The 21,670-nt window shown below is 40.2% G+C and overlaps 2 protein-coding genes across 8 annotated transcripts in view; one reads left to right on the forward strand and one right to left on the reverse strand.

Annotated features, from left to right (window-relative positions):
• Nucleotides 1–21,093, reverse strand: part of slc25a40 (solute carrier family 25 member 40) — a 71,591-nt gene extending 50,498 nt beyond the window's left edge. For 2 of the 4 annotated variants that reach the window (XM_043690346.1, XM_043690343.1), the window contains exons 1-4: nt 20,708–20,798; nt 10,969–11,084; nt 10,273–10,332; nt 9,377–9,483 (exon numbers count right to left, since the gene is read on the reverse strand). In XM_043690346.1, the coding sequence (XP_043546281.1) occupies nt 9,377–9,483; nt 10,273–10,332; nt 10,969–11,065 (264 nt within the window). In that variant the 5' untranslated portion in view covers nt 11,066–11,084; nt 20,708–20,798. Of the gene's footprint in view, nt 1–9,376; nt 9,484–10,272; nt 10,333–10,968; nt 11,085–20,707; nt 20,799–20,986 lie in introns of those variants that run through there. The other 2 variants (XM_043690344.1, XM_043690345.1) reach the window with 2 other exon arrangements.
• LOC122549995 (protein chiffon-like) overlaps nt 21,016–21,670 on the forward strand; it is a 41,634-nt gene continuing 40,979 nt past the window's right edge. For 3 of the 4 annotated variants that reach the window (XM_043690338.1, XM_043690341.1, XM_043690342.1), the window contains exon 1: nt 21,254–21,302. The gene's annotated coding sequence lies outside the window, so the exon portion shown is untranslated. Of the gene's footprint in view, nt 21,105–21,253; nt 21,303–21,670 lie in introns of those variants that run through there. The other variant, XM_043690340.1, reaches the window with a different exon arrangement.

Genomic DNA, 21,670 nt, shown 5'->3' on the forward strand with positions numbered 1-21,670 from the left:
ACCGCCAAACCACAACAACCCGATGGTCGGAGGAGGAGCGTCTTATCTTCCGACTGGGGACCCTCCAACCACAGGGGATGAACTTGGGCTTCACCAGTTTCTTCCTCCCCCCTCCCCCCACCTTGTCTCCGCCGGATCCTTCCAGCCCGGCACCGCCTTCCTGCCCTGCAGTCTTCTTCTTGCCCTCTCCGCCTCCACCCTACTCCGACCTATCACCTTCACCTTTACCTCTTTCCACCTATCACATTTCCAACGCCCCTCCTCCATGTCCCTCCTCCCTACCTTTTATCTTCTCCTGCTGAACACTCTCTGCTCATTCCTGAAGAAGGGCCTGTGCCCGAAACGTCGAATCTCCTGTTCCCTGGATGCTGCCTGACCTGCTGTGCTGTTCCAGCAATAAAGTTTCAACTGCCACAAACACTACATAGGACAAACAGGAAGAAAGTTAGCTACCAGGATACACGAACACCAGCTAGCCACAAAAAGACACTATCCTCTCTCCCTCGTAGCCCTACACACGGATGAAAAAAAAACACCATGTCGACTGGGACAACACATCTATTCTGGGACAGGCTAAGCAAAGACATGCCAGAGAATTCCTAGAGCCCTGGCACTCCAACCACAAAACCATAAACAAACACATAGATCTAGATGCCATCTATCAACCCCTCAGAAAACGAACAGGAAATGACATTACCACAAACCCCAGGAACCCCATCCAGGAGAAAGATATAAATAGAAAGCAGGAGACAACAGCTTCGCTTCACTTGGAGGTTGCCACTGATGATGTTACCTAGCCAAGTAATGAAACGTCTGGATATCAAACCTACAGCTCAGCGAGCAAACCTACACCCTAAATGTTACTCCAATATTCAAAAAGGGAGGTAGAGAGAAACCACAGAATTATAGACCAATAAGTCTAACATCAGTAGTGAGGAAAATTCTCAAATCCATTGAGGACTTTATAGCGGAGCATTTTGAAAGCAGTGGCAGAATCAGACAGTGTCAGCATGGATTTATGAAGGGGAAATCATGCTTGACAAATCTGTTGGAATCCTATGAAGATGTAACTAGTCAAGTTGACAAGGAGGAGCCAGTTGATGTGGTATTTTTGGACTTTCAGAAAGCATTTGATATAGTACCGCATAACAGATTGTTGTTCAAGATTATAGCATATGAGATGGGGGGGTGTATTGAAATGGATAGAAAACTGGTTGACAGAGAGGAAACAAAAAGTTGGAATGAATAGGCCTTTTTTAAATTGGCAGGCAGTAACTAGTGGGGTGCCATAGGGATTGGTGCTAGGACTGCAGCTATTCATAATACATATTAAAGATTTGGTTGAGGAAACAAAATTAAACATCTCAACATTTGCAGATGACTCCAAGAAGGCAGATTACTATCTGAATGGCTATAAATTGGGAGAGGAGAATGTGTAGTGGGACCTGTATGCACCAGTCACTGAAAGTAAGCATGCAGGCGCAGCAGACAGTAAAGAAGGCAAATGCTTTGTTGGCCTTCATTGTGAGAGGCTTTGAGTACAGAAGCAGGGATGTGTTGTTGCAGTTATACAGGGCATTGGTGAGGCCACAGCTCGAATATTGTGTGCAGTTTTGGTTTTGTTTTCGGAGGAAGGATGCTCTTGCTTTTGGGAGAGTGTAACAAAAGTTTACCAGGCTGATTCCAGGGATAGCAGGACTGACGTATGAGGAAAGACTGACTAGGTTAGGATTGTGTTTGCTGGAGTTCAGATGAGTAAGGGGGTGGGGAAGTCTCAGAGACTGATAAAATGCTAACAAGAGTAGACAGAGTGAATGCAGGGAGGATGTTCACTATGTTGGGTGCGTCCAGAATCAGGGGGTCACAGTCTGAAGTTTCAGGGTGGATAATTTCGGACAGAGATGAGGAAACATTTCTTCACCCAAAGAGTGGCAAGCCTGTGGAATTCATTACCACAGGAAGTAGTTGTTGCAGGATTAGGCTGTTGGATTGGAAGATCAGTCATGATTGTGATGAATGGCGGAGCAGGCTCGAAGGGCCAAATGGCCTCCTCCTATCTTCTATATTTCTATTCAATCCACACAACTGCTAGTCAATGATCATTTCCAACATCAAATAATCTAACCATCATCCCTATAAGTTCAATAATATTATCCATCACTGAATCCCTAAACTGTAAGCATGAGGATGTTCATTTCAACCAGAAACTGAATTGATCCAGCCAGCAGTTGCAAGAGCAGATGAGATGTTCGGAACCGCGCAGCAAATAACTCAAGTCCTGTCTCAATGCCGGTGTACCATCTGCAAAGCTTACGTGAGGAATGGCTACTCTCTATCTGCTTGTTATGGTACAGCTCATAACACTCAAGAAGCTCGATATCATCCAAAAAAAAAAAGCAGCCCAACAACATAGACTGCAGCAATTCACAAAAGCTGCTTTTACAACACCTTCCAATCCCAGAATGTCGATCACCACCAAGGCCAAACAGATGCAAGATGACAACATCATTTGCAAGTTCCTGTCCAAGTCATAACCATCTTGGACTTGGATAATATTGACAATTCCTTTACTGTCACGAGGTCAAAATCCTGAAATGTTGTTCCTCACAGCACCTTGGGTGTCACTACACCACAAGGATTGCTACAGTTCAAGAAGGTAGCTCACCACCACTATCTCCAGTGCAATTTGGGATGGGCAACAAAATGCTGGTCTAGACAGTAGAATGAATGAATAAAAAGGAAGAATTAACCTGTTTGAGCTTTTTAAAAGAGGTTGATTAGAGTTCTGGTGTTGATGTGGTATACATGGTTTTCCAAAAGGCTTTTGATACAGTACTACACAACACACTTATGAGCAAGGCTACACCTCATGGAATGTAGGCATAGTAGTAATGTGGACATATGTTTGAGTGACAGAAATCAAAAATAAATGATGAACAAATGTCTCCGACTGGAGATAAGCTTGTAATGGAGTTCCCGTGAGTCAATGTTTTACATGAATTCCCTGCTCTTTCTGAAATATACTAATTACTCAGACTTGTGTGTACTCAGGGCACAATTTCAAAATTTGCAGATGATCCAGCAATCAGAAATATTGTGAATTGCATTAGACAGCAGATGAAATTCAATGCAGAGAAGTGTGAGGGGATTCGTTTGGAGGAATAATCTAGAGTGATCATATAAAATACTCATTGGGAAGGGATTAGAAAAGAAGTAGCATGAAAGGGAGAATTAAATAGCAGAAAAGAAGAATATAAAAATGAAGTAAATGAAGAATGCTATAGGGTGCAGGCATTAAGATATTTAATCATGTAGCTGGTGATCATCCTTAAAGTCCAACTATTTTCACAATGGGAAATTAATATAGATAAATGAAGGTGATGTTGCTAGAGTCCAAGGATAATTGGGCTACTCTCTCATTAGAGAGATGAGCAGTAATGAGTTTAAGCTGAAGGTCATCACACCTCAGCCGACGGAAGAGCTTGAAAAGGAGGGACATTCATGGTGAAGTCAGCTGGTGAGGGAACTGAACCTGATAACTGAACCAGCAGCCATGCGTAACATCAAATTCACCAAAAGATTTCACATGAAAATTGCATCATTAAATAAACAAATACATCGGCAAGTAACAGAAAAGCTATCATAAAGCAACAGTCAGGAAATAAATTAAATGCAGATAATTTAATGATTCACAGATGTTGTGAAAATTCATTAATAAACTGCAGCAATTAACTTATTGTTAAGTTTTCCACATTGCAGCAATACATAGAAATAATGATAAATATCATAAATGTGGCTTTAGGAAAGGATATGAACTGTGAAGAATACAGTGAGAAATAACAAGTAGCAAGTTAATGGAACACAATTTGCAAGGCAAACACCAGACTACCACAACCATTCTTTAATATTAAATAAGTAAACACACACATACAGATTGAAACAGGAAACCTTTAAATAGATAAACGGATGTTGGTTAACAGACAAGAGATAAGAAAGTAAATCAGTCAATAGAAATTAATTAACTGACTGAAGGTAACTATATGAAGCTGTTCCGTACAAATTCGTCCATATTCCACTGCATTCTTCAGGTCCAGCACTACTTCCAAGGACTTTGAACATACCAATCATGAAAATTCTCTTGATGGTTTTTCAGAAATTTCTCACTTCTCTTTACACACTAATTTTCCCAGTCTATATGAAGATCATCAAAACTTCCAGTTAAAATTGACATATATTCCTTTCATCCGTTGTCTACAGCTAATAATCTTCCCAGTATTTGGTGACCTATAGTATAATAGCTGTTTTTGCTTAATTTTAGCGATAAAGTTTCTGTCTTTGATCTCTCATTTGCTTCATGCCTATCTAGTGTTCTCTAATAATATCTTTAATAAGTTCTGTTATCCACATAGTAGCCCTCCCCTATATACTTCCTTTTTCAATAACGTCTATGGGAATGCCAAATGCCCAAACCTCTCCTTTTCCAGTTAGTTCAGTGTTAATTCTGCTGCCTTGCACCTCTGTGCATTTACCTGTCTGAACTCACCCACTACAATCTGCTTTTCTCAATCCTCCTTTTCAGTCTTCTTTCTGAACTGCTCTTGATTCAAATGTTTATCTGGTTCTCCCAGAGATAGAATCAGAGAATGCCTACAGTGTAGAAACAGGCTATTCAGCCCATCGAGTCCACACTGACTCCAAACAGGGTCAGACCCACTCCCTATCCTATCCGCATAATACTGCATTTTCCATGGCAAAACCACCTCATTTGCACGTCCCTGGACACTATGGACAATTTAGCATGGTCAATCCACCACATCTTTGACTGCAGGAGGAAACCAGAACACCCAGAGGAAACCCACGGAGAAATGGGGAGAATATGCAAACTCCACAAAGACACCCAAGGGTGAAATCAAAGCTCGGTTCCTGGTGCTGTAAGACAGCTGTGCTAACCACTTGGCCACTGTGTTACCCTGTACCACTCTATACCTTGTTTCTTGTGCTCAGACCATTATGTATAGGAGTCGGGATGTCATGTTGAGGTTGTACAGAATGTTGGTGAGGACACTTTTGGAGCACTGTATAGGCAGTTCTGGTTGCCCTGCTACAGAAAGGATATTATTAAATTAAAGAGGGTACAGAAAAGATTTACAAGGATGTTACTGGGAATGGAAGGTTTGAGTTATAAAGGAGAGGCTGAGACTTTTATGACTGGATCTTTTTGAATTCCCCAAGAGATTAGGGAATCTTGCTTTCTCTATGGCAATGATTCAGCCAGAGATGATTTTTCAAACTATCAGGTCCTATTTTTCCTATAGTGTAAATTGTTGAAATTTGATACTTTTGCATTTGTCCTAATGAGTGCAAGATTAAAAGCTTCAGATTGCTTTCTTCATGGAGACAAATATTCACTAAATTCAAAACCAAATTTGGATAAATGACAATTTGTTAAATTTATTCTGAGCATATGGTTATTGTTACAAAGCTCACATTGATTGTTCATTTTGAGTCCCATGGAGAATGTAGTAGTGAGCTTTTTCCTCAAAGTACTGAAATCCTTTTATTTTGTAGTGACCTTCTGCATAGTGACTCAGCTGTGATCAGGAAATAATTTACATCCATGTTAAGATGTAATAGGATTTGGAAATAGCGATACCACTGAACTTGTCCCTCTTACGTGCACATCTGAAGTAATCTGTAGTTAGTTTGCCAGGTGAGTTACCAATCAAGTGAACTGTTGCACTTTCGATGATATTGAGCTTTTTAAGTACTGTTGTAGTTACAGCTGGATGAATGATAAACATTCTTGAGGAGCAAGAATTTTTTTTTAAAACCTCTCTATGGCTCATGAGCTACAATGCAGTGCTCTTCTAGGTTAAAAAGATGTGGTTATAGCATTTGTTGAAATGTCCATTACTTGGTAATTGTGCACTAACAACATTACCAGCTGTTTATCAAGGTGGAGATTATCTTTTAGATAAAATATTGCCTGACAGAGGATGTCGAGACAATTTTTATACAGGATATACTTTTAAAAACGAAACTTTTGCACATGTATAGGGGTAGAATGGGTCAATTTTGTGTGTAGCAATGGGTTGATGTAGACAGCAATGGAGACTGGAAGGTACAAAGCAGTCCACTGGACTCAGGAATCTGTGGAGATTCTAGAAAATAATGTTCAAATCAGCAGGAAGCATGGGTTGAGGCATAGAGGAATAGAAACAGTGAGTGTTGGTGTTAGTCCTAGTTGGAGACAATCTGGTAAGCTGTTGGGGTAATATCACATATTAATACAGACAAGACATGAACAATAGGTAAAGAATGAAGAGACCCAGAAGTTGAGAGATAAGGAGGTCATCAACCTATAGCAGCTACAGGAAGTGTTGAGTGATCAAGCCTTCAAACCTAAGCAGTAGGAGAGTAGAGAGAAAACAAATGCAAGGCCATGGAGTAAAGGCAAAGAACCTCATCTTTGGAATAGTGGAATTATCTGAATAAAAGAAGCGGTGAGGAGGATTAGGGAAGCTGCATAGCAACACCTGGTGGTGTGACAAGGTAATTAATACAATTAACTCTTCACATTTTATCAGTGGAATTCCAATGATAATGTTTCCTTTTATGTTGAAAATGATTTATGTGCTCCAGACAAGACTTTGAACAAATAATCCTATGATATCATTTCTGCACCTTCATAACTTTGGTTATTGAATATCTTCTTTTGTCGGATTCATTCATGGGACATGCATATTGCTTGTTAAGCCAACATTTAATGGATGTTTCTAATTGCTCTTGAAGGTGGTGGTGAGTTACCTTGTAGGTCTGCTGCAGTCAATGTGCTGTAGGTAAAGACACCCATTGTACTGTTAAGCAGAGTGTTCCAGGATTTTGACCCAGTGATAGTGAAAGATTGGCAAGATGTTTTCAAAGTAGGATGGCATGGTTTGGAGGGGAACTTGCAGGCGGCAGTATATGTATTTGCCTGCCCCTACTGCCCTTGTTCTTCCAGGTGGCAGAGGTCATAGGTTAGGAAGGCGCTGTCAAAGAAACCTTTATGAGTTGTTGCACTGCATCTTGCAAATTATACTAATGTACACAATAGGAAATAGTGTTTAAAATGTTAGAAGGGCCACCAATTCATCTGACTCATTGAAATGCATCCTCCCAAACCATAAATTCTTCTGTTTCAGTACTGGCTTAAAACTTGTTACATTTCTTAAGTTTTCAAATGCTGATGAAAGACATTGATCTAAGACTAATTTTCTCTCCTCACAGATCTACCTGACCTACTGTGTGTTTCCAGGATTACCTCTTTTCATTTCAGATTACCAGGAACTTGATTTGTTGACCATGTCTATGAAGGATCTTAGCAAATATACAAAGGAAGCTCGATTATCAGAAGTACTTGAGCAGGCAGTATTTCGTTCAGCTAATCAAATTCCGGATAACATAATTTAGCTAAGCATCGGGACCTTGCGATCTTGCTGGATAATCCAATATTCGGATAATCAAATGCCAGATAATCAAGGTTCCTCTGTATTTCTGAGAATACAGTAATTGTAAGAATACCTATAAAATTGTTCTCTCTAATCTTCCGTACAAAATCATTCTTCAGTTTCCAAGTGATATTGCTTTTGCATATAGTGACTGGCAATGGATACCTACATCAATAACGTTAAAAATCATACAACACCAGGTTATAGTCCAACAGGTTTAATTGGAAGCACACTCGCTTTCGGAGCGATGCTCCTTCATCAGGTGGTAGTGGAGGGCTCGATCGTAACACAGAATTTATAGCAAAGATTTGCAGTGTGATGTAACTGAAATTATACATTGAAAAATTGATTGTCTGTTAAGCCTTTCATCTGTTAGAATACAGTGATAGTTTCACTTCTTTCATGTGAAAAATCACAAACCTTTTTTATTTAAAAAAGTTGCATTCTTGGGTTAGCTGTTAACAATGGTGATAGCTAGACAATATGTTGAAGGTGTTGGCCCCCTGTGTTCTCTGTCTATGCCTAACCAATGTCCTGTGCTGTCACAACATGACCTCCCCATTCCTATACTCAATATATCAACCAATAAAGGCAAGTGTACCAAATGCCTTCTTCACTACCCGGTCTACCTGCAACTCCACTTTCAAGGAACTGTGAACCTGCACACTGTTCAGCAACACTCCCCAGAATCTTAATAGTAAGGTGTACAAGTCCTGCCTTGTTGTGCCTTACCAAAATCCAGCACCTCACATCTATCGAAATTAAACTCCATCTGCCACTCCTCAGCCCATTGGCCCATCTGATCAAGGTCCTGTTGTACTGAGATAACCTCCTTTGCTGTCCACTACGCCACTAATTTTGATGTAATCTACAAACATACTAAACATACCTCCTATATTCACATCCAGATCATTTATATAGAAATTGATAAAAAGTGCTGGATCCAGTGCAGATCCTCGTGCACATCACTAGTCACAGGCCTCCAAACCGAAAAGCAACCCTCTACCAGCACAGTCTGCCTCCCATCTACTTAATCTAAGTTCACTAATGAAATACTGTACAAAGTCTGTTGGTCTAATAGGATGGTAATAAATGGATATTGTTGTGTAAGTATAGTAGAATGTCACTGAGTCTGATCATATGACGTAATGATGATGTCTTCCTCTTTTGGTGAGAAACATATTAGTCTAACCTTGTTGCTTGCAGAGTAAATATCTCCTTAATAAAGCTCCTGCTGTTTAATACTTCAGCCTCCTGGTCCTTCTTGAAATGTAACAGTTATAATCAGTCTGAATATGAGAAAAGGAGGGAAGATTTTCTTGCACCATGGCTAACCTTTATCTCACAATCAACATCACCAAACCAGATGAGGAGCTCAGTGATAGCTGTGGAACCTTGTCCTGCAAAGCTGACTGCTGCATTTTCCTGCATTGTAACAGTGATCCATAATTCAACACAAATCCAAAAGGATGCTATGATCCCAGCTAATGTTATTACTGGACAAGTCAGACCCCAGACTGAAATCTGGTTTGATAGATCATAGTGTGTTTTGTTTTGGTTTTAACAGGGTTGTCTTTCACTGAGACATAAGCTTGCACTGGTGCAAATTTTGTTTCAACAATAAAACAGAAATCTATTAACAAAAGAAATGAACCAATTTGTTTACATTAAACACATACTTAAAAATCTTTAAATAAATGGTTAAAAATATAATCTCATTAATCCTGAATCATTTCCTTACAGATCCTCAAAACACCCTTTTACAGCTCCCAGTATCATACCCACTCCAGAGAAAAATCTTTTTCTAATACCTCGTTAGGCTTAATTTAACTGTGACTTCAACACTAAGAAAATCATGCATTTCATAAAGAAACTAATATACTTACAAACGTTCCTTTGAATTGCCCCGGTGCTTTGTACCAAGCAGCATTATTTCCATTCTCACAGACACACAGATGGTCCATCAGACCATTGCAATACACAAAACATTTTCCTAACGATTAAAAGTATTTAAAATTAGTATACATTTACAGATTAATGCCATGTACAAAAATTCATAGCCCTACTGGACCAGAGGGTTGTTCTCTCATCAGGGAGAGAGATAACTGATGGTGGCTTGACTTGACGGTCACCATACTTCAGGGGAGGAGAGAGGTTAAAAAGAAGAGTCCTTCATGACAACTTCGGATGATGTGGGAATTGAATGCAGGCTATTGGCAATATACTGTTATCACAAACCAGCCACGTGAGCTAACAGACCCTCTGAGTAAAGTTACCATAGTCCCAGAAGACCATAGGGCTCATTAGAGAGAAATGACTGGTAGTGATTTAACCTGAAGGTCACTACACCTCTGGTGAGTGGTTGAGAAGGAGATCTCTTCATGGTAACCTCAGCCAGTGTGGGAATTGAATCCATGCTGTTGGTGTCATTCTGCTTTGCAATCTCATTGTTCAACCAACTGAGCTAACCAATTACCTGTTCTGGCATGGGCCAATGGAATGTTGGCAAACACTGGTAGCACAGAATTTTCAACAATTTTAATAGATCAGTAACCAAAGAGAAGAGTGGAATTCATTTCTATTTTTCCCCAGTTCAGTAGCATATAAGTTAAAAATGCACAGCACAGTCATAAATGCTGTAGTTTCAAAACATTTGATGCAGCCTAGACAATTATTTTAAATCATCAAACAAAACATGGTAGTACTCAACTCCTCAATAAGGGAGATGTGAAAAGCTGTACTCTACTTTGTTCAAATTAAATATTTAGCTTGTATTTATTACCTTTATAAAACGGAGTTCTCTGTGCTTGCAGCCGTATTTTAATAACATCAAATGGTGTAACTGAAAAGCATTTTAAGATTCTTCAAGTAATAGACAAAATGATGGTATGTTAACAATCAAAAACAGGTATACATAAAAATATTGCCCAATTCTAAACTTAAATAATGCATTTAAACACAAAGACAGGCAAATTTAACCATAGAGAATCTGGTATACGTAAGAAAAAAAAAATTGTTTGACATTAAAAACAAATTCTAAAAACTAAGCTCCAATACAGAAATATATATACAGCTGAGAAATACCACATATTGCGAATTCCATCTGTTTAAGGACCCACTCACATCTGCAACTCTAGTCAAAAGTTCAAGAGGAACAAAAATACACCAGCAATTTGCTATAACCATCACAGCACATTGACCAAGCTTTCATCCAAGAAAGAGTACCCACTCGAAATTTTTTTTGAAGTCAAAAAGACTTCAAAGAGATTTGATAATGCATGTTGATACAGCATCTCTGGTAAAGTTCAATATTTGTTATATTCCGTCTCTCCTCAATTTTTGTTTGCCAGTAAACTTCAATACTGCCCTCTCAGTTTCCAAGTCCATACAGACACAGATTATAATTAAACTGAAGTCTATATAGACAAATACTTATATTTGAAATACAAAAATTTAAATAGTAAATGTACATTCTTACCAATCAATGAAGTCATGAAAGCACCTGAACATGAAGCTATCATTTGTTGGATAGGTGTAATTCCATTTGTGCCCAGGTCTGACTGACGGACAGCCATTTTGCTTCAATCTACTGTACTGCAAAGAAAGTATGACATGAGATCATTATTCCAATATTCAAAGAAATAGTACTGGCAATTCAGATGGTTATACTACTATTAAGAATTCTATTTAGTACTGGTCACAGTCTCCACATCTCAAGAGCTTTTGATCTGTCCAGATATCTCCTTAGGTCTGCCAGTGTGAATGTTTGGTAACTCAGCTTTGAAGCACATCGAGATATTTTACTTAATTAAAGATACTAAAAAATATTGCACACATTCAGTTGTTGTTATAAAAAAATGCTTTTTTTTGTTCTATGAAAATATGGCAAGAATTCACAAGTTATATCATACTTGGGTATTAAGTTATCTTCATATGGAAAGTCGAGTAACATGCCCACAAGTAAGGATTGTAAATTTCCAAATTCATTTATTTTTGGACCAGCTAGGGACTAGCTGTTAACAGGGCGCTTGACCTTAACAACTGGGCTACATTTGAACCCTAGTCCCAGAACTGAAAATCCAATAGCAATCCAATCAAAATACAGTTTGAAGTTGTGTTGCAATTTTGTTGCAAAGAAAAAGAGACAAATCAAAATCAGCCAATTAGAGTAGAGTATAGTGGTACAGAATCAAAGCAATATATATTTTTTATAAAAAGCAGGACAAATCTAACCCAGCAAGGTTATAGAAAGAAGTTAATCACAATGAGAGTGGAAAAAGCTCAGCAATAACAGTTCTTAAACACTCATTCCAACTAATACACTATAGATTCAGTGTATATTATTTACAAAATACAGAGTATTAATTCACGAAATTAAAAAAAATCACAACACCAGGTTATAGCCCAACGGATCTTTATTGCCAGTACTCACTTTCAGAGTGCTGCTCCATCTTCAGGTAGCTGTGCAGCAGGATCATAAGATACAGAATTTATAACAAAAGATCACTGTCACACAACTGAAACAATATATTGAACCAACCTGGATCTAGGTTTGTTCAATATATCATTTCAGTTGCGTGACACTGATTTTTGCTAGACATTCTGTATCTTAAGATCCTGCTCCATGGCTACGTGAAGAAGGAACAGCGCTCCGAAAACGAGTACTGGCAAAAAAGACCTGTTGGACTATAACCTGGTGTTGTGTGATTTTTAACTTTGTCCACCGCAGTCCAATACTGGCATCTCTGCATCATTAATTCACTAAGACATTTTCAAACCTTCCCAGAGTTGCAAACTTTACCAATCAAAAGCAGAAGGGCAGTTTACTAATGGAAAACCACCTCCAAATCAAACACCATTATGATTGGATAAATATTTATACATAGAGGAAGTGACAGGATAGAGTTAGATAAAGTGATCTTAGTAACCAAAGAGAATGCTATGCTTGAAAACAAGCAATATGCCAAGCTTCTGATGCAAATTAAGTTGGCCAGCAAGAACAGTGGAGTTAAACCCAGAAAGAGACATGCAAACAGGACTCAAAGGCGACGTATTTAGGTAATTGTATGATTCAGCATTTCCAAATGAAGCAGTATCCATGAGACGTGTCTTTATGGAAACTATGATTAGTCATGGCACCTTAAAAGGAAGGGAAAGCTAGAGTGGTTTAGGTAGAGAATTCCAGAGTTTACAGTGCAATTTAAAACTGGGAATGCTAAAGAGACTAAAGTTCAATGACTGCAGATATCTCAGAGGACTGAAGGAGATTACAAAAAATAGTGAGGAGAGACACCAAGGATGGATTTTAAATCCAACACCTGCTTTTCAAATCAAGGTGTTGCAGATCAGTTAGAACAGGTGAACAGGAACTGATACTCAAAAGGACACAGCAGAGTTTAGATGACTTTAAGTTTATGGAAGGATAAAAGATAGAAGGTTGGCTAGATATACATTTGAGTGTTTAAGATTGTAGGAATTAAAGTATAAACAAGTGCTTTAGCAGCAAATGATGTGAGACAGAGGCAGAATCAGGTGATTTTACAAAGGCGAAAATAAGCAAACACGTGGGTGGAAACTCACTTCTGAGTCAAATATACATATTAATTTCAAAACTCTTTCTCTAATGTTGGTCACTACAAAAGAATATGGATATCTGGCCAATTACATCATCATTTTGATAATCAGCAAAGTAATAGAAGAGGTCATTAAGGCTTTTGAGGCACAGTAGTAGGGACCCTACCTTTGAGTCAGAAAGTTGGGTTCAAGTCCCACCTGTTCCAGTGAAATGCCATAACTTGTATGAACAGGTCGATTCAAAATATTTAGAAGAGGTTATCAACAAAACCATCAACTTATTTCACAAAAACCTACTAGCTGATGCACAGTTTAGATTCCACAACAGCCATTGGACTCATACACTCATTATAGTCTTGGTCAAAACATGGAAAAAGTGCTAAATGAAAAGCAGCATTTGACAAGCATGGCATCAGGAATCAATGTAAAACTGCAGTCCTTGTGTCAGGGGCAATTTGTCATTTGTTGCAGTTATAACTAGCACCAAGGAAAGTGATTGCAGTTGTTATAGATCAATAATATCCCAGGAAATTGTTGCAGCAGATCCTCAGAATAAATGTTATGGGTACAATCATTTAAGCTACTTTATTAATGATATTCTCTCTACCATAAAGTCAGAAATAAGGATTTTTGCAATCATTTGCCACTTCTCAGATACTGAAGCCATATTTGCTTATATGCAGCTTGGTCAAAATTTAGGTTTGAAAATGTGTTGCTGGAAAAGCGCAGCAGGTGGATGCTGCCTGACCTGCTGCGCTTTTCCAGCAACACATTTTCAGCTCTGATCTCCAGCATCTGCAGACCTTACTTTCTCCTCAAAATTTAGGTTTGAGCTTACAAATTGCAAATAACATTCAGGCTTCACAATATGTCAAGCAATGATCATCTCCACTAAGAGAGAATTTAACCATTTACCAGAGACATTACCATTGCGGAATCCCCTACAAACAACATCCAGAATAAAGCAGCCCTGTTAATCAGCACTATGCCTAACTTTGGAGCTATATCACGTCCTCCAGCACTGGCATCAATGGCAGTAATGTACATCCTGTTTCATTTGCTAGTCAACATTTGCCCGACACAGTCATAATCACAAAATAATATCTTGTCAAATCATGCCTCAGATACCTCATCCTCACCAAAGTGTCTGCCACACTCATATCTGTCTTTGATAGTATCAGTTAGGGTAACTATGATATGGTTCTCGTGAAGACAAAGCCCTGTCTTCACACTGTATTGTGTAGAAATACCACCATGCTAAATGGGATAATTTTCAAACAGAGCTAGCAACTCAAGACTGGACATTCATTCGGTCCTCTGGACCTTCAACAGCAGCAGAATGGAACTCAAACAAAATTTACAACCATATGGCCCAACACATCCACCACTACATCATTTCAATGAAGTCAGAGATGAACCCTGGTTCAATGAAGTGTGCAGGAGAGCATGCCAGGAACTGCACCAGGCACACCTTCACTTTCAGTGAAGCTACAACATAGGACAACTTGTGTGCCAAACAGCGAATGAATTGGTAAAGCTAAGCGATTCCACAATGAACAAGTCAGATCTAACCTCTCCAGCCTTGTCACATCAAGGCACATAAACACTAGGTTACCAGAGCAGATCAGAGACTAGAAATTCTGCAGAAAATAATTTACCTATTGACTCCTTATAGTCTATCCACAATCGATAAGGTACAAATCATCCAATTGCTTGGATGAGTGTCGCTTCAATAACACTCAAGACAAATCCTGCTGGATTGACATCACTTCCAAAAATTTTCATTCCCTCGTCACAGATGCTCGGTAGCAGCAGTTTGTATCATCTACAGGATGCACTGCACAAGTTCACCATTGCTCTTCAGCACCTTTCAAACTCAAGACCACTACCAAATAGAAGGACGAGGATAGCAAATGGGAACACCATCACTTGCAGATTCCTCTCCAAGCAGTTCGCTATCCTGGCTTGTAAATATATTGCCTTCCTTCAGTGCTACTGGGTCAAAATCCTGGGAACTCCATCTCTAGCAGCACAGTTGTATGTTTCAAATGGACTTCATCAGTTTACAAGCACAACTCACCACCACCTTTAAGCAGATGTGGGGATCTGTAATAAATGCATGTTCAGCCAGCAAAGCCCATGTCCCCTGGAGGAATTTTTTAAAAAGTTACTTCATAACCCTCACAGACTAATCAGAAATGTTTGCTGGCTGGAATAGATTCAACTTTTGAACGAGCATAATCTTGTAACAGATTTCAAACAAAGCAATGCTTTTGCTTAGTGTCAGTGTCAACCTTCTTATAGAGATCATTGAAGTAATAAATGTAAAAATCATTGATGAAAACCTGTCTATTTTAGTCAAAAAAATCCAAACAACTTCATTTATATTGAAGCTCTAGCTGTTCACAAACATGAAAGTTTCCTTACAGATAACACAGAATGGTTTGGAAAGATAAATAACTTAATCACTTACTCCTGCTAAAAAGTAGGCCTTCTTTGGCAGACTATACAACAACCAAGGTGACCTTAGTGATATGAAAATATCTGTGCTGTGACATGGGCACAACTCAAAGTCTTTCGCGAATGATGTTGTGCTGTTGTAGTAAGCTGCACAAAATTCATGGTAGTGTTCTATCAGCAAAACCAATAAATTTGAAAAAGATTTTATGTTCACTAAGTTAACTATTTAAATTAGATTATGGTTTGCTTATTAACTTTTCTCAGTTTAAGCATGCTTAGCTGAGTCAATAGGCAACTCTCGGTGCCAAACCTTTAGGCAGAGTGGACATGGATTGCCCTGAACAAGATGGGCTTTCAAGCCAAGGTTTACTGTCTCCCAACTTACACTTTTGTTGTTTCTCCGTAGCAAAGTGTTTGCTCTGACAGTGATTACTATATTCAGGCCTTTTGAGTGAGGCTTCTCCAATGCACTGTGGTGAGAATTGTACAGCACAGAAATGGACCCTTCGTTCCAACTCTTCCATACCAACCAGATATCCTAAATTAATCTAGTCACATGTCAGCATTTGGCCTGTATCTCTCTAAACTTTTTCTATTCATGTATTAATCCAGACGCCTTTTAAATATTGTAATCACTTCCTCTGGCAGCTCATTCCATACACCTACATCCCTCTGCATGAAAAGGTTGCCCTGTATGTCCCTTTTAAATCTTTTCCCTCTTGCCTTAAACCAATGCCCTCCTGTTTTGAACTCTCCTACCCTGGGTAAAAGACCTTGGCTATTCACCCTATCCATGCCTCCATAATGTTACAGTACTCTATAAAGTTACCCCTCAGCCTCCAACCCTCCAGAGAAAGTAGCCCAGCCTATTCAGCCTCCCTGTATAGCTCAAACCCTCCAACTTCAGCAATATTCTTTTAAATCTTTTCTCAGCCCTTTCAGGTTTCACAACATCTTTCCTATAGCAGGGAGATCAGAATTGAACACAGTATTCCAAAAGTGGCCGAATCAAATGTTCGTATACACGTAACATTTCATCCCAACTCCTATACTCAAGGCACTGGCCAATAAAGACATGCATACCAAACACTGTCATCAATACCCTAACAACCTGGGACTCTACTTTCAAAGATCAATGAACCTGCACCTAAGGTTATCTAGAGTATAACAGGACCATCATCAGATAGGCTGAGGAGTGGCACTTGGTGTTTAATTTAGGTAAATGTGAGGTGTTGCATTTTAGTAAGACAAATCAGAGCAGGATTTATATGGTAAGGTCCTGGAAGTGTTGCTGAACAAAGAGACCTGGAAGTGCAGGTCCTTAGTTCCTTGAAAGTAAATATTGTGGGCGGCACGGTGGCACAGTGGTTAGCAATGCTGCCTCACAGCAGGTTCAATTCCCGCCTCAGGCGACTGTGTGGACTTTGCACGTTCTCCCAGTGTCTGCGTGGGTTTCCTCCGGGTGCTCCGGTTTCCTCCCAAAGTCCAAAGATGTGCAGGTCAGGTGAATTGGCTATGCTAAATTGCCCGTAGTGTTAGGTAAGGGGTAAATGTAGGGGTATGGGTGGGTTGCGCTTCGGCGGGGCGGTGTGGACTTGTTGGGCCGAAGGACCTTTTTCCACACTGTAAATAATCTAATCTAATCTAATCTAATCTAAATAGGATAGTGAAGATGATGTTTAATATGGTTTCCTTTATTGGTGAGAGCACAGAGTATAGGAGTTGGAAGGTCATGTTGCTGCTTTACAGGACATTGGTTAGGCCACTGTTGGAATATTGTGTGCAACTCTGGTCTCCCTCCTCACAGAAAGATGTTGTGAAACTTGAAAGGGTTCAGAAAGATTCACAAAGATGTTGCCAGGGTTTGAACTATAGGGACAAGCTGAATAGACTGGGGCTGTTTTCCCTGGAATGCCAGAAGCTGAGGATATAGAGATTTCTAATATCATGAGAGGCAAGGATAAGGTAAATAGATAAGGTCTTTTCCCTGAGTTGGCTAAGTCCCGAGCTACAGGGCATAAGTTTAGGGTGAGAGGGTAAAGATTTAAAAGGGACTTGAGAGGCAACATTTTAACCTAGAGGGTGGGGTGTTTATGGAATGAACTGCCAGAGGAAGTGATGGAGGCTGATACAATTACAATGTTTAAAATGCAGCTGGATGGGTACATGAATAGGAAGGGTTTAGAGGGATATGGGCCAAGTGCTGGCAAATGGATTAATTTAGGATACCTGGTTGGCATGCACGGGTCTGTTTCCTTGTTGTACATCTCTATGTTGCAAGTACTGGCTTGCATCTGTTCTTTAAGACTATTTAAGTTGAGTAAGATGATCAATGCTTTGATACCCAATATCTAAATTCACAACTCAGATATGGAAGCTCTCTGTAATGATCCTATTCCCAGGAATGACGCTGGGGCTACAGCTACATAAAATATATTATGCGAGAGCAAGAGAGAATGGAGATGACACTAAGTTAGAAACACAGAAAATCTGCGAAACACAAGAGCTGAAAGCTGTAAATGATTTGGGGGATTAAATGTTTATGTAAAACAAGAGTAGGTGCACATTAACAAAGCATAAGCTAATATGCTTTGAATATAAGAAAACTCTGGAAAAAAGTAAGCAGTGATGTCTAAGAGCTAAAACTATTTTAACTTTAAAGTCCAAAAATTCAAAGTTTGGGTGAAGATTTGTAGCTCGGGTGCTCGTTGTTGTGGTTCTGTTCGCTGAGCTGGAAATATTTGTTGCAAACGTTTCGTCCCCTGTCTAGTTGACATCCTCAGTGCTTGGGAGCCTCCTGTGAAGCGCTTCTGTGGTGTTTCCTCCAGCATTTATAGTGGCCTGTCCCTGCCGCTAACGGTTGTCAGTTTCAGCTGTCCGCTGTAGTGGCCGGTATATTGGGTCCAGGTCGATGTGTTTGTTGATGGAGTTTGCGGATGAGTGCCATGCTTCTAGGAATTCCCTGGCTGTTCTTTGTTTGGCTTGCCCTATAATGGTAGTGTTGTCCCAGTCGAATTCATGTTGCTTGTCGTCTGTGTGTGTGGCTACTAAGGATAGCTGGTCGTGGCGTTTCGTGGCTAGTTGATGTTCATGGACATCGACCTGGACCCAATATACCGGCCACTACGGCGGACAGCTGAAACTGACAACCGGAAGCGGCAGGGACAGGCCACTATAATTGCCAAAGGAAACACCACAGAAGTGCTTCACAGGAGGCTCCCAAGCACTGAGGATGTCACCTAGACAGGGGACGAAACGTTTGCAACAAAAATTTCCAGCTCGGCGAACAGAACCACAACAAGTTCAAAAATCTTTAAAAGAACCAAATGAAAAAAACATATCATCATAGAATCCCTGCACTGTGGAAAAAGGCCCGTCAGCCCAACAAGTCTCCACCGATCCTCTGAAGAACAACCCACCCAGACCCATTCCCCTACTCCATATTTACCCCTAACTAATGCATCTAATGTACACATCCCTAAACACTATGGACAATTTAGCCCAGCCAAGTCACCTAAACAGCACATCTTTGGATTGTGGAAGGAAACCAGAGCACCACATTTGGAGGAAACCCATGCAGACACGGGGAGAATGTGCAAACTCCACACAGTCACTCAAAGTGGGAATTGAACCCAGGTCCCTAGCGCTGTGAGGCAGCAGTGCTAACCACTGAGCCACCGTGCTGTCCATAAAGTGCTGTTCCTTTAGCTCATGAATGAAAACTAAATCAAGTCTAAACTGTTTCTTTTTTGGAATCAAATTAACAAGTCCAACATAATTGTATGCCAAGTATACCTCAAGGCTAAATGCCGACACTGACCTTCAAATTCTTTGATCACTTTACTCGCCTCTTACTAGTCTGTACAATTTTATACTGATGTAACATTACACAACATGGCAACTATCACATTGAAAAGCAAATTGGGAAAGAAATCTAATCAGGCCATATATGTAACCAATTAACTTATGATCAGTTGATCGTTGTGGGATTCAAGTATATCAAGATTTACTACAATTACTGCCATGTAAACTATTGCGTTGTTTCTGAAAGATATGACAAACACTTTGTGAACGGAAAGCTTTCTCTACAACATTAGATTAGATTACTTACAGTGTGGAAGCAGGCCCTTCGGCCCAACAAGTCCACACCGCCCCGCCGAAGCGCAACCCACCCATACCCCTACATTTACCCCTTTTACCTAACACTACGGGCAATTTAGCAGCACTCAAACAATGCTGCAAGTACAAAGACAGAAACAGTAACTAATGCATAGTTGAAACACTTGTCACAACAATACAAAATTAAACTGTAATCATTGAATATAATGTAAAAACAAAGTAGCTGCTGCAACTCACTATCTTCTGCACATGCTGGGGCGGCATAAAAGCTAGCATATTTTGTTATCAGAACATTTTCATAAAATCACACACCCAAAATTGTACTGTAAAGTTGTCCCAGCTTCAATTTATTAAACAAGAATTAGTTTCACAATCACTTATGTAATTACAGATCTAAATAATTTATAAAATGAAAAAGGTTCCCAAACTTAGGAGGCAAAAATATCCAATTTGAGACAGTAAACGTTACTGCAATATTTGGCAGTATGATAAATGTAATCAATTTCAAACCAAAATTGCGGTATAAGCAAACACTGACATATTGCAATATAAAACTATTTTGTATTACATTTTTGTAACTAAAAAAATTAAAACTAGCAATTAGTTTAATGAAAAATATTTTCGTCATAAACTGAAATATCATTCTGGTAAATTACATTTGACAGGCGAGCCGAAGTGAACAGTACTCTAAGCACCATATTTCTTTCAATTACTGCCATGTAAACTATTGAGATGTTTCTGAAAGATATGACAAACACTTTGTGAACGGAAAGCTTTCTCTACAACATAACAGCACTCAAACAATGCTGCAGGAACAATTACGGTAACGGTGTAATCACCAAAAACAAGTAGCCACATCAAGTTAGCTGAAGTAAATTGTGTGTGATTCGGTGCGGCAGGGAAGACGAAGGTTGGAAAACGATTTCACCGTCGTGACTTTTTCACCTCAACGAAATGAGAACAGACCAGTCTGGCAGGACAGTTCAAACGAAATACAACGGGAGCCAAACGCAAAGCCTCAACTTTGGCTGGCTAACAGACCGACGGCATTAGGGGTTGCTTACCGACTCAAGGTGATCACCAGACTGTGGGGATGGGGTTGTTTCCAGAAGAAACTGCGGGGCCTGAGCTGGAATAACCATCCCCCCCCACCTCTCCTCGCCCCCGCCCCTTTAGGTCGTTCACACACGTGGCTCGGAAACTGTCAGTGTCACAGCCGGAGGCCTTCGTCCCGCTTTATCACCTCAAGCCTGAACCCGGGACGTGCCGAGCGGCCACTGGCGGTCACAAGGCGAACCCGGCACCGAAAATACAACCGCCGGCACATTCGCCATTTGATTCACCTTGGGCAACCCCGCTTCCTGTTCGGCGGACGACCCCCCAACTCTTCATCCGGATTTTCACTCCGCGAGCGAAGCCCTGGATTTACTCGACGCTTTCGTCGGAAACCTGGCGCACGTGGTGAGTGTGGAAAGTGCGGGACTGGTAACGGGGGTGGCTTTACTTAGATCGCTGCCATTGCGCGAGCGGCGGGAAAAAGGAAAACAAAAGACCTTGGAGAAAGTGAAAATAGAGCGGTGGAGAAAGAGAGAGAGAGTCAGTGAGTGATTGACAAAGAAGGAAAGAAAGAGAAGGAACCGGAGGAAGGAAGTTCTGCCGGTGAGTGTGCTCCAGGCCCGGGGTCTGATTGAAACCGCGAGAAGGCCGTTAAAGGAGATGGCGGCGGCTCGTTTATTCGAGAGCGGTTCTCTCCCGCAGCCACATTGTCCCAACGTTTAAAGGAGGACTTTGGCGGAAAGATAACCTTAGTTCTTCCCTCCTGCGGTGTTTACCTGTGCTGGTTCAACTTTTTGTTTTTGGCGCGGGGATTCTTGGGGAAAGAGGCCACTCGTCCATCGTCCCCTGTGCTGGCTCTTTAAAAGTGTTCTTTCGCCACTCTCACCCCCACCCCCGCCGCTTGTCCCCTTGACTCATACGTTTAGCCCTTCACAAATATATGTCCACGTTTTCCCTTCGTAGGAACATTT

The sequence above is a fragment of the Chiloscyllium plagiosum genome, chromosome 5 (genome assembly GCF_004010195.1).
Source record: "Chiloscyllium plagiosum isolate BGI_BamShark_2017 chromosome 5, ASM401019v2, whole genome shotgun sequence".
Taxonomy (NCBI): domain Eukaryota; kingdom Metazoa; phylum Chordata; class Chondrichthyes; order Orectolobiformes; family Hemiscylliidae; genus Chiloscyllium; species Chiloscyllium plagiosum.